Genomic DNA, 14,153 nt, shown 5'->3' on the forward strand with positions numbered 1-14,153 from the left:
AGTTCCTCGGCAGATTCGTCGTCTCAAAGGAACAAGTTGGCAGACATCGCGTACCTTGTACCTTATCTGCGTGTTTACAGGAATAGCCCCAAGTTTAAAAAACAAAAAGTATTGGAATGCCCCCTTCCCCTCTATGGGAGTGAATCTTTAGTGGGCAAATATGCACAAAAGAAGGTAGAACTACATAGGGGTACTCTTGTAATTGTTCCAAAATTTGGGGGGTATTCTTGTAGATACCCCAAAATTACTCAGAAATTTCATTTCTCACTAGATTGCTTTTCCTGCAAGACTTGGATGAATCAGAGAATTTCAATCTCTTCCTGTAAGATGGATTTCTTATTCACCCATCATCCCTCAATCACCACCATCCTCATCATTGTAGCTGATCTCTGACACGGGTGTATATATATACATACATTTATGTATATATGGTCAAAAATCACCACTGTAATGGATTCAAAAGAAAGACTGGATAAAATTTTGTGAGCTGATGATGTGCGTGCAGCAGGCATGGCATGTATGTATGTATATGTAGAATGTAGATATGTTGTATGTGTATGTGCATGTGGATATGCACATGCACATGCACATGTAAGTGTATGTATATGTGTATGGCATGTGGGTCTTGAGAGAGAAGATCATTTCCTTCAATCAACAACATGTCATGTAGAGTCCAGAATGTCATATCTGGGGAGGGGAGCCTTTCTTCTGCTCTGCATCTTTATACTGACGCATGCGGAAAAGGTTTGGAATGCTATCAGCCCTTTTGTGACCACTTTGTCTCACTGTTTGCTAATGAAGGAAGCTACATTTCCTATACACAACAAGTGTTTGATAAGATGTTGATGTGGAATGAAGGGTCGTGGAATTCACTCATCACAAGATATGCTAAAGCAGGGAATTCAAAGATGGCTTTACTTGTATATCGCAAAATGAGAGAAAGCTGTTTATGTCCGAGTGACTTCACTTTTGTGCTTTTGCTTCAAGTTTGCAAACCATTGAAGGATATACAAACTGTTGTCAAGATTCACACTGATATTATTGCAAATGGTGGTCATGAGTTGTTAGCGAAGAACTGTTTTCTAGCAAGCACGCTATTGGACATATATGCAAAATGTGGTTCACTTTCCAAAGCACAAGAAGTGTTTGATCAGATTCCGAGACGTGATGTCACTCCATGGAATGCACTGATAGGAGGTTATAACAAACATAGACTTGGCTATGAAGCTTTGAACTATTTTGGAAGGATGAAGCTTGAATGTATTTCACCGAATCTTGTCACTTTGCTTTGCATCTTGCAAGCATGTTGTAGCATAGGATCTATAGATAAAGGACACAGAGTTCATGTTGAAATTGTCGAGAAGTGTATGGAAGATGAACTTCTCATTGGATCCACTTTGGTGGATATGTATGCAAAGTGTAGTTTTCTCAAAGAGGCACAACGTATCTTCAATAAGATGCCGATCCGGAGCACAATTTCATGGAACACATTGATTTCTGGATATTCTAAACAAGGTCCGTGTGAAGAGGCTTTCAAATGCTTTTATCAAATGCAACTTGAGTGTATTTTACCCGACGTTGTCACATACATTTACACCTTGAATGCATGTGCTAGCATCGGCCATGGTTCCATGGGTCAATTCTTACATGCTGCGATAGTGAGCAATGGGTTTCTTGAAAGAGATGCATTAGGGAATGCTTTGATCGATATGTATGTCAAATGTGGTTTGTTTGAACGAGCAAATAATGTTTTTGATGACCTCCCGGTTCATGATACAATCTCATGGAATGCTTTTCTTGCAGGTTATATAAACCAGGGTTTCAGCTGTGAAGAAATACCATACTTTCTTGATTTGATGCGATGGGAAGGCGTATGCCCAGATACTCTTACCTACGTGTATGGCTTGAAAGCTTGTGTTCATCTCGGAACCACCCAGACAGGGAGAGCTTTACATACAGAGGTTGTTACAAAGGGAATAGAGGAAGACCAACATGTTGGTAATGCATTGATTGATATGTATGCCAAATGTAGCTTACTTTGTGAAGCTCGAGATATATTTGAAAGGCTTCCAGACCATAACATAGTCTCATGGACTGCATTAATTGGTGGATACACAGAACTAGGATGTGGTGAAGAAGCACTAAAGCTCTTTGATGAAATGCAACTAGAAGGTATCTATCCGAATAATGTCACATTTATATGTGGCTTGAAAGCTTGTGGTGACTTGGGAGCTGCATGCAAAGGCCAAGAAATACATGCTGAGGTTTCTAGAAAAGGGTTATTGGAAAAGGATGTTGTTGTTATTAGCATTTTGGTTGATATGTATGCTAGGTGTGGTATGCTTGCAAAAGCCGAGGAAACAATGTACATACTTAAGATTCAGGATGTTATTGCATGGAATGCAATAATATCAGGATGTATCCAACTAGGATATCATGAAAAAGCATTGCTATATTTGAAGAAAATGCAACTCAAAGGTGTATCTCCAGATTCCACCACCTATGTTTGCTGCTTGAAAGCTGCTTATCTTACAAATGATACAAACAAAGGGCTAGAAATACATGCTGAAATCTCCAGAAATGGCCTATTTGAGAGAGATTCACTTGTTTGCAATGCATTGATTATCATGTATGCTGAATTTGGATTCCTTCCAAAAGCTCAAGAAGTGTTTGATAAACTAATTAGAGATAGAGACATGGTTTCATGGACTTCAATCATTTGTGTGTATGCTAAGCATGGATATGGTGAAGAAGCGCTAAACCGCCTCAAGCAAATGCAGTTGGAAGGCTTTTCTCCTAATGTTGCTACATTCCTTTCTAGTTTGAAAGCTTGTTGCACCATAGGAGCTTCACTTGAGGGGTTTCAAATGCATTCACAAATTATGAAATTAGGGTTTGAAAAAGATCTTCAAATTGGTAGCATGTTGGTTACTATGTATGTCACATGTGGCATGAATCTTTTTGAAGCACAGAACGTATTTGACAATCTCGAGTCACGAGACCTAGTTTCATGGAATGCTTTGATTGCAAGTTATGTACAAGCAGGAGACAAGGAATGTGTATTCGGTATACTTGATAGAATGAAGGATGATGGAAGAAATCCTGATTCGGTTACATTGGTTAGTATTTTGAATGCATGCAGTCAAGGAGGATTAGTAGAAAAAGGAAAAATATATTATGATTCCATGCGTAAAGACTATGCAATGGATCCATCATTTCGACACCAAGGTTGCATGATTGATCTCTTTGGCCGTGCTGGGCAGCTAGAGAAAGCAGTAGGGATGTATTTAGAGCCAAATCTTGTGTTCTCAAATACTCTCTTGAGTGCTTGCCGAACTTGGGGTAATTTAAATCTTGGAAAACATGTATTCGCATATGCAACACACTTCAATCAATAGAATGGTGATTGTAACAAGGGATGTACATCATCAATCCTCCTGAAGGTAATGTAAATCTTGCAAAATGTGCCTTTCATATGGAACATTGGAATTAAAGAAAGTCCAATAGAAATTGGATGGTTTAATTTATCTTCCAATGGACAATTCTATCACTGATTTTCCAATGGACTATTCTAGCATTGCAAGGAAAGGATATGCATTTACGGCATGACAAGACAACAAGAAATGGAGATGTATTTGATTACTGGTGGTGTTCTATTAAAGAGACAATCCCCTCCCATAACACTATTCATACAGGTTGACGACCTCTTGTGCGATGCCAATATGATACCAATATTGACATGGACCAAGCGGTTCTCAATCATTGTTGATGTTGGTTTGTCATTCCAATATCTGCACAATTATTGCAATAAGGTGATCATACATCGTTGTAGCCTTCAGACGTTTTTAATACTATTGAAGAAAATCTTTCAAGGAAAAAAAGAAGTGATCATACATCGGAATGTAAAGTTCAACAACAGGCTTGATGCAAGGTATGTGTCGATGAATTAGCTCAAGGACATTGATTATGGGCGATTACTTTAATTAGTCCATGTTTCCCTACAATGTTCAACATTATGAGCTTTCGTATGCACAGCTAGCCAACATACCCAGTTAAAATCTATGATGAAGCGAGGAACACAAGGGATTTTTGACAACTCAGACTGGTTACCTGCTCACTCACAAAAGTAAATGCTAAACACAAATTTTTCCTTGTGTGATTTCCGCAATAGTGGTTGATTACCTAGGACCTAACATTATAACTTTTGTATGCATCCTGATAGATGCAGAGGGGTGCACGGAGAGGCGTCACCAACACGATGCCTAGCTAGTTGGCCTGCAAATGCTGGCTATAATGCTGATAATTGCAAGTTAGCATAAGGAAATTGGGCTCGTTCCCAAACTATGGAAAATGGTCGACAATGTCCTTTGAAGCTTGTTTCAATGTGAGGTCGTGGTAATTCATAATGTTATCAATAGCCTCAGCATGCAGCAGGTCATGTATATATATATATATACACACTCATTGATTGAGATTCTAATCCTAATTGCTATACCCCATTGAAAATCTCAAAATCCCTAACAAAGCTCAGTGTAAGTCCTAAATGTTGCCGAAGGTCCTAGATATTGTACTAATATAGATTTTGTACTGGAAATTTCTTAGAAGTTTTAATTGTTTTTGAATGATACCTTGACCAAATATTAGGTGCTAAATGTCATGATAATGGTTGTTAGAAACCCATTACAAATATTGTCATAAAGATACATTTAAAACAGTGGGAGAATATTTGGCATCTTTAAAGCCAATCCTGCAATCTCACATGCCATTTTCTTGTCAAAGTTATGGAATCAATGGTTTATAGCCTCTACATTTATTGGAAACCATTGATCATTGCTTGTGAAAATAACGTCAGGTGTACTAAACTATCTAGTAGATAGATGTGACATTTTTTTAAACCCCCCTTAATGTTCTCTTGGGAATGGAAGTGCATCATCGCGACGAAAACACAAAAGGTATGAAATCACATGTAATTAGCAAAAATCATGATTAGTGCTTTGGCGTGACATACTTGTAGTTTTCCAAATCTCCCTTGTTTCATTTCTTTAGAGAGAAAATTGCATATTGTGAGGCATTTGCATTCATGTTGGTGAATGAAGTTTTAGATATCATTTATTCCCCAAATAGTAGGCCAAGTTTCCGAGCTTTGTGCTACCTACTAGTTGGTGACCTTTTGAAGATTTTCTACATTTCCTAGTGGTTGGTGAAAATTTTGAGTGTTAATGCATGGCTTAGTCATTAATTGTCACCTATAACTTTTATTTTATGAATTTTACGAAATGCTACTTAGGTCTAATGCACAAGATTCTTCTTCCAAATTCATTCTGTGAAGATTAAAACCAACTAAGCTTATGCTGAAGTATAAACCATGCATGCAATGCCAAAGCCTTAAAGGCTCTTTTCCAATTTTATTTGACGATGAAGAGGATCATATGGCAACTACAATGAAGATCTAATTTTTTGTTTGTGAGAATTTGTGGCCCTGTCTTTACACAAATTTAGTATGTGACCAAGCTTTTAAGAGTGTACCCTCAAGTCCATTCCATTTCCCCGAGCAATATTCAAGTCATCAGCTTTGCTTCTCTAGCATGAAATTGCAATAAGCACAAAGATCCAACATGACTCAAAATTGTGATGCTCTTACAAATTTTGAAGCGTGTACATATAACTAAGAAAAAATACAAGAAACAAATAGCACAATACTGCAAGAAATAAGCCCTTGTTATAGAATCCTCAATGCTATATATTTACAACACCCACTTTATTTTCAAAAAACAAATCAATGAGGGAGAGCTGGCATATCCAACCATTAAGGATAATTGGTTAATATGAAGGGTTAAGTTTGAGCAAGAAATCTACATATCCTCTTCTTGAGGATAGCTCAAATCTCCCTTGCTTCTTGATCTTTTAAATTTATTTGATTTGTACATGTATGAGCATATACTCTACATTGTAAGATAATGATAGGTTTCCACGGTTTGAAGCTTGAAAGAATTATTGCCACCCAAATGTGCTAGAGGAAACAAGAGTGTATCTGCTCCATCTTAGACTTGGGGCAACAATGGCTATAGCACCGCCATATTTAGCTTTCTAAAAAAATGAATGCACGGAGAAAATGCAATGAATCTTAAAATTGAATTTTTAGGGTTCATGGTCTAGTATTTTATGGTTTTGGGGATTAGGGTTTAACACTCTGGGTTTAGGGTTTTAGTGTGCATAGAGTGCATACGGTGTAGGCTGTAGAGGTATAGGGTGTTAAGGTTTACGCCAATGAACGTCCAAGAATGAACCATGTAGTTGTAAGTAATGCACCCACACTTGTATGAATGAAGAACCGGTCTAAAATAAAACCGTAAACAGATATGCCAGTGGAGCTACTCGAGAGAAAGTTCACTGCCATTGAAAATAAAAAAAATCATAGATCTGAGAGAATGATAGGAAATCCCAAAATTGCCTGTAAGCCAATAAACTCTGAGGTTTCACCCCTGCCCAACAAAAGGAAAAGGGACAATTGGCAGCATCACCATATGACTGTTTGCGGAAATTCAAAATACTCCATCCAAAATTTGAAACTTACAAAAACTCCAGTGAAGTATACTATGATTATAGAAACAAAAGAAAATGGATTTTTACCCTCCAAGCTAATCATCCACTAATCTCCCTCCAAAGACATGCTAATCACCCTCAATGCGAATGCATTATCCACAATGAAACCATAATAACGCCCTAATCAACCATGATCAAGTGCTAATCGTCCAAATGAGGTAGACGTCACCCCCTAATCAACCCCAATGAACAAAAATAGCCACTAACAAGCACCTAATAAAGACCAATCATGACTTCCCCCATTCAGGTGCCAGTATCATCTACAATTCAGCCAATAGCATTTTTATAGTTTTCAAATTTTGGATGGGTTTTTGGGAAATTCTCCAAATAGTAAGAGAATATTCTCAGTATTTTTTGCCGAAAAACAGAATGTGAGTGCGTATACTCAGTTAGAAACACAAAATAAATCAAAACTGTGAGATTTTCTATTTGTTTACCAAGAGCAGCACGCCGGCAGCACTCATCTTGGATCCTGCAAAAGTTGTTCAGCCTTTCTAATATACTATTAGTATCGTTTTTATCAGTTTGAATTTGTTGCATATTCCCTGTTTCAAATGTTATCCTTGCATGCATCGATGTCGCAGCTTTCACAATTCTACGATGCAGATGTGAAAGCTTAGAAGATGCTTTTAAACAAAGTCCAACTCCACTCAATGTCACCACATTGAGAATCTGTCACAAAATTGAAATGAATCATACATTATAGTGCATATTACGAAAAAAAAGTAAGTAATCCTTCTGCAAATGATACTAATCTCTCTATATTTAGAAACCTCCTTAATCACCCTTACCACGACGAATAAAGGCCACTATCGCCAAGCACCCAAAGGTGGTTCCCTCACTTCAAAGATCTCTCCATCTTGTAGCAGCCCATGTTGGAGAGTTTTTGAAAACTACAGTTTCAGTCTCAGTTTAGAATCTTAACTTTAGACGCCTTCATTTTGGTTTGCTGCTCTCAAAATTGAGAAACATTGTCAAATATAATTCTTGTTTGGTCTTATAGGCTATTTTGGCCTCTTAAAAGGCGTTATTATCTCTCTATCTCTGTCCTTTGGAAGAAAGAATCTGCCAATTGTGTCACCAAGGAGTGGAATTTGATGAACGTTGTTTGCCACTGTACTGATTTTTTAAGAAAAGATACCATTGCCTTTATAGGGAAAAATGAGGACCAATAATAATCGGGGCTGTTCTTGCTAGAACTCAGGAGACATAGGTGAAATTGAAGGACTACAATACAACCACAAGCTCATTAACAAAGAACAATCATGACAGCCCCATCACACCTACTCAAGCTACAAGTCAATCATGGGCAACACAATTGGGCTCCCAACCCAGATCCCAGATATTGCAAAGGGGTTATGATGGATCAGGCAATAGTAACATGGTGTGCATGTAGGCAATATACTCATGGACCACATTGGTCATATTTTTTATTACTCATATTGGCCCTTCATTGGCATTAATATATCATAATCATCATCTATCTCATGGATCACATTGACACCATTAAAGCTTGAGCACTCATATTACAACTTCCGAGTTTAGAAAGTGAGCCTGTACAGGGTTGGATGGGCCCCCAATCTTCCTTGATGATGACCTGATGAAGATGCAAATTGACCATAGAAACCAGCGATGCCATGGATCATACAAGAACAGGAGGGAAAGACAACAAATAGGGATTTGCAGCCTATAAGACAACAAAATAGAGCTACACATAACAGTTTGGAGCTACAACAGCGTACTTTGAACACACTAAGGTGGGACAAGACATGCACCTCATTACATATATATGCAAAAAACCAATACAAAGGTATGCCTCGAGGACTTTCAATGGGAATTTGCATACAGGCAAATCACTGGAAAAAGTACATCATGAGGATCACATGAGATCACACTTGTCTTTCAATGAGCCTTATATCCATCCACACAGGTAGTGGAACAGGATCCAGAGGCTAAATACATGTGAATTCAACTTGAGCTCTCAGAGACACAAATCATATTCATTGCATTATGTTACTTACCTCCTTATAAACCAAAATATGCAAAATCAAACAACAATCAGGGAACAGAGGGAGACGGAAATCAAATCAACCTATAGTGTCCTATCTGAGAGCGCAATGCAGTACTCTAGTGAAGTACTCATCACGGAAGATTTCAATGCCAGGACACAAAATAGACCATGTGATACTATGACTTGAAAGACCCAGAAACAACGCATTCAATATCTTTGAAGGTCTGGGGAACATGTTGGAGCTCAGCCAACACAGGATATGGAAATTTATCTACAACAGGATGAACTCTGGTCCAGGTTCTAGTTGCCTTACATGATCCCCACCCACTGGAAGATGATGGGAGCAGAGTTGATTATATCCTCAAGAAAAAGAAAGCCACTCAAACTATCAACAACAAAAATTTGAGAGAACCCTGGGCTAAGTAACCTACCTAACTCTCTCTCTCACTCTATCTCGTAAGTCATGTTTGGCCCCCATGGACACTAATATATCATCTCACAGCCATTTACAATATTTCAGAGTATTTCACACAAACAAAAGAAAAAGCAAAGAACTCACCACTAACTCTACTGTCATGAATGTATCAATACCAGCACGTTCTGCTGCAACTACCTTGTACATGGAAGCAAGGAAACCAACAATGGTAATTGTTATAATGAGCCCCAAGAAAGATCTAAATCTATGGCTCATTGCCTGGAGACCCTTCATAATATGGACATATTTGGTGAAGTAAATCTCTGGTTCAAGTCCAGAATCAAGAAGTCTTTTGAACCTTACCATCTTCAGCTCCTGAATTCAGGGAATGCAAACATTAGTGCAACATTGGTCATTAAAGTAAGCTGATGCAATCTTTGTTAGGCCTTATAAGTTGTAGTCTTGTAGAGACATTATTATATCTTTCTTTCTCCCACGCACACACACGAGGGTTTGCAACTTGATGTTTTAATGCATAACAAGACATGATACATTAAGGTATTTATATCTAATGAACATCCAACAAAAAGTACTCATTCTCATATTTATAAATTTACTTGAGATATTATGGATACATGATATAAACCTGCATATGTAGATCCGTCATATCAAATCACATACCTGTAATGAACAAACAGTTGAAAAGAGAACGCAAGAGTATAAGTATGTCGTGGTCTGAAAAATCCACGAGATAGTAGTAAAAACAATTATTATCGAGATGCTGAGCACAGTGGTCGTTGTCTCGAATGGAAGCGGCTCCAAATTTACAACGGAGTAAAACCAAGACTTGAAGACCACATATATGATGAGTGATGGGATAAAGAGCTTTGCTAGAACCATCCTGCCTTGCTACATATAAAAGTAGGACTAACATTAGTGACATTATATATCAGGTTCCTATCATAGATGGGTAAAAAATCAAATGCCCCCAATTTATGAGAACAACTCCCACCCCATCCCCCCAGTTTCAAGACTCTCTGTAGCACAAAAATTACCTCTATTATTGCATCATAATCCTCTTGTAGTTCTGTTACTTCCTCTTCTGCAGCATCCAGAAAGAGAACTCCACGAAGCCCATGCTTCCTTATTGCTTGACTTAAAAAGAGAAAAGAAACAATTGATACCGCAGTTCCAACTACCACAACGAAGGGCTGAAAAATTAACTGTCAAAGTCATGGATCAGCACATAACCAAACATGTTTAACTTCACACAAACCAAAATAAACATCGTAGGAATAAAGAGCAAACCATGGGTATTTCATGGAGAGATTGATAGAAAATTAATAAAAACTTGAATTTTTTACCTTATGTTTGATATCATCTGCTGATGCTTTCACAAACCAAAGCCTAAGCATTGGGATTATCACCATAAGCACCAAACAAACTGCCCATGAGATTAGAGATGCCCCATAGTGGGAATGATCCAATTGTAGAACTCGAACAGTTCGTCGGAAACTTTGTACCCTAAGTTTGTTCGCATTAGTCTCTTTCCTAAAAGAAATTAACAAAAAAATCTGATTATATTCAAAACGAATATAGTAGGTGAAAAAAAGGATGGATTAAAGATGGAGCATATTAATGCATTACTAGGTCATGCACATAAATAGATCAATTTTCCATGATGGAAGGAAAAAATCAACCGCAGATGAAACATAGAAATGCATACATACACATATATCATAAAACTTAAAACATACACATACATCATAAGTATACATATCTGCAGATATATCAATCGATATATGATCAAATTTGTCCATGATGAGTATCAACTAAATGGAAAATACATTTACCTATATATTATGCAAGGCGTTCGTTTCAATGAATGAATCAAAAACATAAGATAATAAATAAATAAAAATGATGTGAAAAAATGGAGGCCATATTGAATAGATGAATATACCATGGTTAGCCTTTATTCATGAATTGCATTGGCTTGGAATGAATGAATGAATGAATGAATGAAGAAGAAGAAGAAGAAGAAGAAGAAGAAGAAGTGTGACACCTTTCTTCTGGGCAAGGGCGTAAGCAGAATGAATCAGCTCGGATGGTGATTACTCCGTTCTGCTTACAGTCGCGCTCCTCCTCATCCTTCTCCATCTTCTTCCTCATCTCTGGACCCAGAAGAGGGCCATCCATGGCTAAGCCTCTGCTCTCAATCTCTCGCTGTCGCTGTCGCTGTCACTGTCACTGTCACTCTCTCTCTCTCTCTCTCTCTCTCTCTCTCTGTGTATCTGTCACACGAGGGTGGAGGTGCGGAGGGAAGGGAAAAACTTATACATATACACACATACACATACACATACACATACACATACACATACACATACACATACACATACACATACACATACACATACACATACACATAACACATAACACATACACATACACATAACACATAACACATAACACATAACACATAACACATACACATAACACATACACATAACACATACACATAACACATAACACATAACACATAACACATAACACATACACATACACATACACATACACATACACATACACATACACATACACATACACATACACCTAACACATACACATAACACATACACATAACACATAACACATAACACATAACACATAACACATAACACATAACACATAACACATAACACATAACACATACACATACACATACACATACACATAACACATACACATAACACATACACATAACACATAACACATACACATAACACATAACACATAACACATACACATGCATATGCATATGCATATGCATACGTATATATGTATATGCATCTGTATGTACATACCATACATTACATCGGAAGAATCATCATGATGTCGCCTTACGGTGCCAACTCATTAACATTACGACGGCAATGAGGTTCGTGTCACTTGATCCCTGGTGCTAAATAAAGACGGTAATGAAACCAACCACAATTTTGTTTTTTAAAAATCTACATTGTCGGCTCGCCTCGCCTCGCCTACCACATGTCACTCGGCTACTCTCGTATTTTTGTCTGTTTGCTTTTTAGGTTTGACTTATATCCTCCTTTGTGCTGCATTTTTGAGCTTTTGAATTGACACATTGTTTAAGGAGGGGTAGGGGACAAGCATTTGCTTGTCTTTTTGAGTGCTGATTTATATTCTTATTCTTCTCTTTAGATAGTTTTATGAATATATGTATCCACATTAATCATACACAGATCAAACACTGCCTAACTATAGTCTATTGCGGAAGGGATTAGGTTATTATGCATTGACCTGTTGGCAAGAGTCTCATTCAAGAACGCTCTAGTATTAAATAAAGATATATCATGCTTGTTTACGGCAACGAATAAAAGTGTTGGAAGATGTACTTCCCAAAAGTACACATATGTATAGGTGAAAAAAAAATCAATCTTGTCAAAGGTTCCAGAATCCATAGATAGCCTTGACACTTGTACAATACCTATAAGCCATTGTACTCGATCTAGATGTATCGAATAGAACAACATGAGTGTTTTGTCTCTTCATGATTGATCTATAAACATTAACATAACAACAACATATAGTGTATCTTCTTCTATTTTTAAATTCAAGTTCATATCTCCTCTCAATTACCTTGTGCCTCAATCCTTCAAAATTTCTTAAGTATTCTTCTACTAACTATAATTTCACCTAAAACATTTACTAAATTCTTCAAGGGAATTGTTCTTTCTCTATAATTTCACCTAAAAGATTTACTAAATTCTTTAGAGAATTGTTCATTCTCTATTATTTCACTTAAAAAAATTACTAAATTCATTAAGAGAATTATTCTTTTTATTATTCTTCTTCTCTACATATTTTTCTTTTTGCTCAACAAGTTTCCAATTTTTATAAGAAAATATTAATGTATTTCTTCATTTTCATTTTTTATTTTCTTATATATTTTGTCCTTTTCTTTTTCCCATCTTTCTCTTTTGCTCTCCAAAGCAACTTGACGTAGAGTAGAAACAATTAAGAAGATAAGGGAACGTGAGGTACGCCGGTATCTTTTACATTGGGACCACGGGCCACCTCCACATCGAAACCCGTTGACCTCCCACTTCTTTTCGAGAGACTTGGATGGAAATGAAACTAGGCCTAGTATAAAGTCATTTCCTTATAGAACATGTTTTTTTTTGCTAGAACTCTTTAGCTTACATTCTTCTTCTTTCTTTTACTTTCGATGAATGGGTAAATACCCCATTTTTATTGTAAACCAATTGTCTCATGGGCCCATTTTGGTCTTAGAAGACGTTAATATATCTTTCTTTCTTACTTCTTGTTGACATTAGTGGCCAAAACTATGTGGCAATGTTGGTTTATGAGGGGGTTGGAGGAACATGTGTTTGTGTTGAAGGCAATGTCAAATGGAGAATCTTACTGTCAAGATTCGAACTCTTGACATGACGATGTTATGATCGAGTGTTATGTGTTAACCACACATCTAGCATATAATCATGTATATACTTCCTAGCATCATGTGTATAATTTCTCCCTTGTATTATTTACACTTGGCACATGCATGCGTACCTATTGCCTACATGCTCTATTGTATCACATGCATGCAACAGGTATGCATGCCACTTAGTATAAATAGTTGAGCTCACCTTGAAGGAATTCAAGGTGAACAACGCCAGTCATGGACATATCAATCTAGTATTCCCATTTCGCCCATCCTCTCTCCTTGATCTTCATCTCTATGTTTATGCTCTTGTGTCATTCCCCGTCTTAAGTTCCTCGTGTCATCGCTCTGTCATAGCCTCATCATCCGTGCTCCGTCTTAGTCTGCGCTTGGTGTGTCCGTGACACTTACTCCATCATATCCGTGGGTATGTATGGCACACAATCCATCTTAATCTTAGTATAAGTGAAGAGGATGTTCCTAAAACAACATTTCGTACAAGTTATGGCCATTATGAGTTTTTGGTCATACCTTCTGGTTTGACCAATGCTTCAACCACATTTCAACAAGAAATGAATGACAAATTTCAAGAACAACTTGGAAAATTTGTCATTATTTTCTTGGATGATAATTTATTTATGGTCGTACATTAGAAG

At 37.2% G+C, this 14,153-nt stretch overlaps 3 protein-coding genes across 5 annotated transcripts; 2 read left to right on the forward strand and 1 right to left on the reverse strand.

The window, feature by feature from the left end:
* Positions 1–282: 282 nt before the first annotated feature.
* Positions 283–3,697, forward strand: LOC147850693 (pentatricopeptide repeat-containing protein At2g39620-like). The gene is made up of 2 exons (XM_087335906.1): positions 283–3,443; positions 3,585–3,697. The coding sequence occupies exon 1, from the start codon at positions 660–662 to the stop codon at positions 3,396–3,398; it is 2,739 nt and encodes a 912-aa protein (XP_087192032.1). The 5' UTR covers positions 283–659; the 3' UTR covers positions 3,399–3,443; positions 3,585–3,697.
* Positions 3,606–4,611, forward strand: LOC147850694 (receptor-like serine/threonine-protein kinase At2g45590). 3 transcript variants are annotated; one of them, XM_087335909.1, is made up of 4 exons: positions 3,735–3,812; positions 3,885–3,931; positions 4,036–4,126; positions 4,223–4,611. In XM_087335909.1, exons 2-4 carry the CDS (start codon positions 3,925–3,927, stop codon positions 4,317–4,319), a joined length of 195 nt encoding a protein of 64 aa, XP_087192035.1. In that variant the 5' UTR covers positions 3,735–3,812; positions 3,885–3,924; the 3' UTR covers positions 4,320–4,611. The 3 variants fall into 3 exon arrangements, with proteins under 3 accessions (XP_087192034.1, XP_087192033.1, XP_087192035.1); XM_087335908.1 differs by having other exon boundaries at positions 3,606–3,812; positions 4,036–4,611; XM_087335907.1 differs by lacking the exon at positions 4,036–4,126 and having other exon boundaries at positions 3,606–3,812.
* A 1,089-nt stretch (positions 4,612–5,700) lies between these two features.
* LOC147850695 (uncharacterized) lies at positions 5,701–11,318 on the reverse strand. Its single transcript, XM_087335853.1, has 7 exons — positions 11,095–11,318; positions 10,394–10,580; positions 10,085–10,252; positions 9,711–9,938; positions 9,174–9,404; positions 7,041–7,275; positions 5,701–6,390 (listed from the first exon to the last, which is right to left on the reverse strand). Exons 1-7 carry the CDS (start codon positions 11,226–11,228, stop codon positions 6,260–6,262), a joined length of 1,314 nt encoding a protein of 437 aa, XP_087191979.1. The 5' UTR covers positions 11,229–11,318; the 3' UTR covers positions 5,701–6,259.
* Positions 11,319–14,153: the final 2,835 nt, after the last annotated feature.

This window comes from Azolla caroliniana, unplaced genomic scaffold, assembly GCF_043228905.1.
Source record: "Azolla caroliniana isolate FFs.n. ecotype wild unplaced genomic scaffold, voAzoCaro1.0.p SCAF_20, whole genome shotgun sequence".
NCBI lineage: Eukaryota > Viridiplantae > Streptophyta > Polypodiopsida > Salviniales > Salviniaceae > Azolla > Azolla caroliniana.

Excerpts from the sequence above, each read along its gene's own strand:
- LOC147850695 (XM_087335853.1), bottom strand. The coding sequence starts at position 11,228 with ATGGATGGCCCTCTTCTGGGTCCAGAGATGAGGAAGAAGATGGAGAAG. Across the intron at positions 9,405-9,710 it reads CAACTGTTTGTTCATTACAG|GAGCTGAAGATGGTAAGGTT; the intron begins GTATGTGATTTG and ends CCCTGAATTCAG. Across the intron at positions 6,391-7,040 it reads CTGCCGGCGTGCTGCTCTTG|TGAACTTTCTCTCGAGTAGC; the intron begins GTAAACAAATAG and ends TTTCAATGGCAG.
- LOC147850693 (XM_087335906.1), top strand. The coding sequence starts at position 660 with ATGTCATGTAGAGTCCAGAATGTCATATCTGGGGAGGGGAGCCTTTCT.
- LOC147850694 (XM_087335907.1), top strand. The coding sequence starts at position 3,606 with ATGACAAGACAACAAGAAATGGAGATGTATTTGATTACTGGTGGTGTT. Across the intron at positions 3,813-3,884 it reads TGCACAATTATTGCAATAAG|GTGATCATACATCGGAATGT; the intron begins GTGATCATACAT and ends GGAAAAAAAGAA. Across the intron at positions 3,932-4,222 it reads AACAACAGGCTTGATGCAAG|ATGCAGAGGGGTGCACGGAG; the intron begins GTATGTGTCGAT and ends GCATCCTGATAG.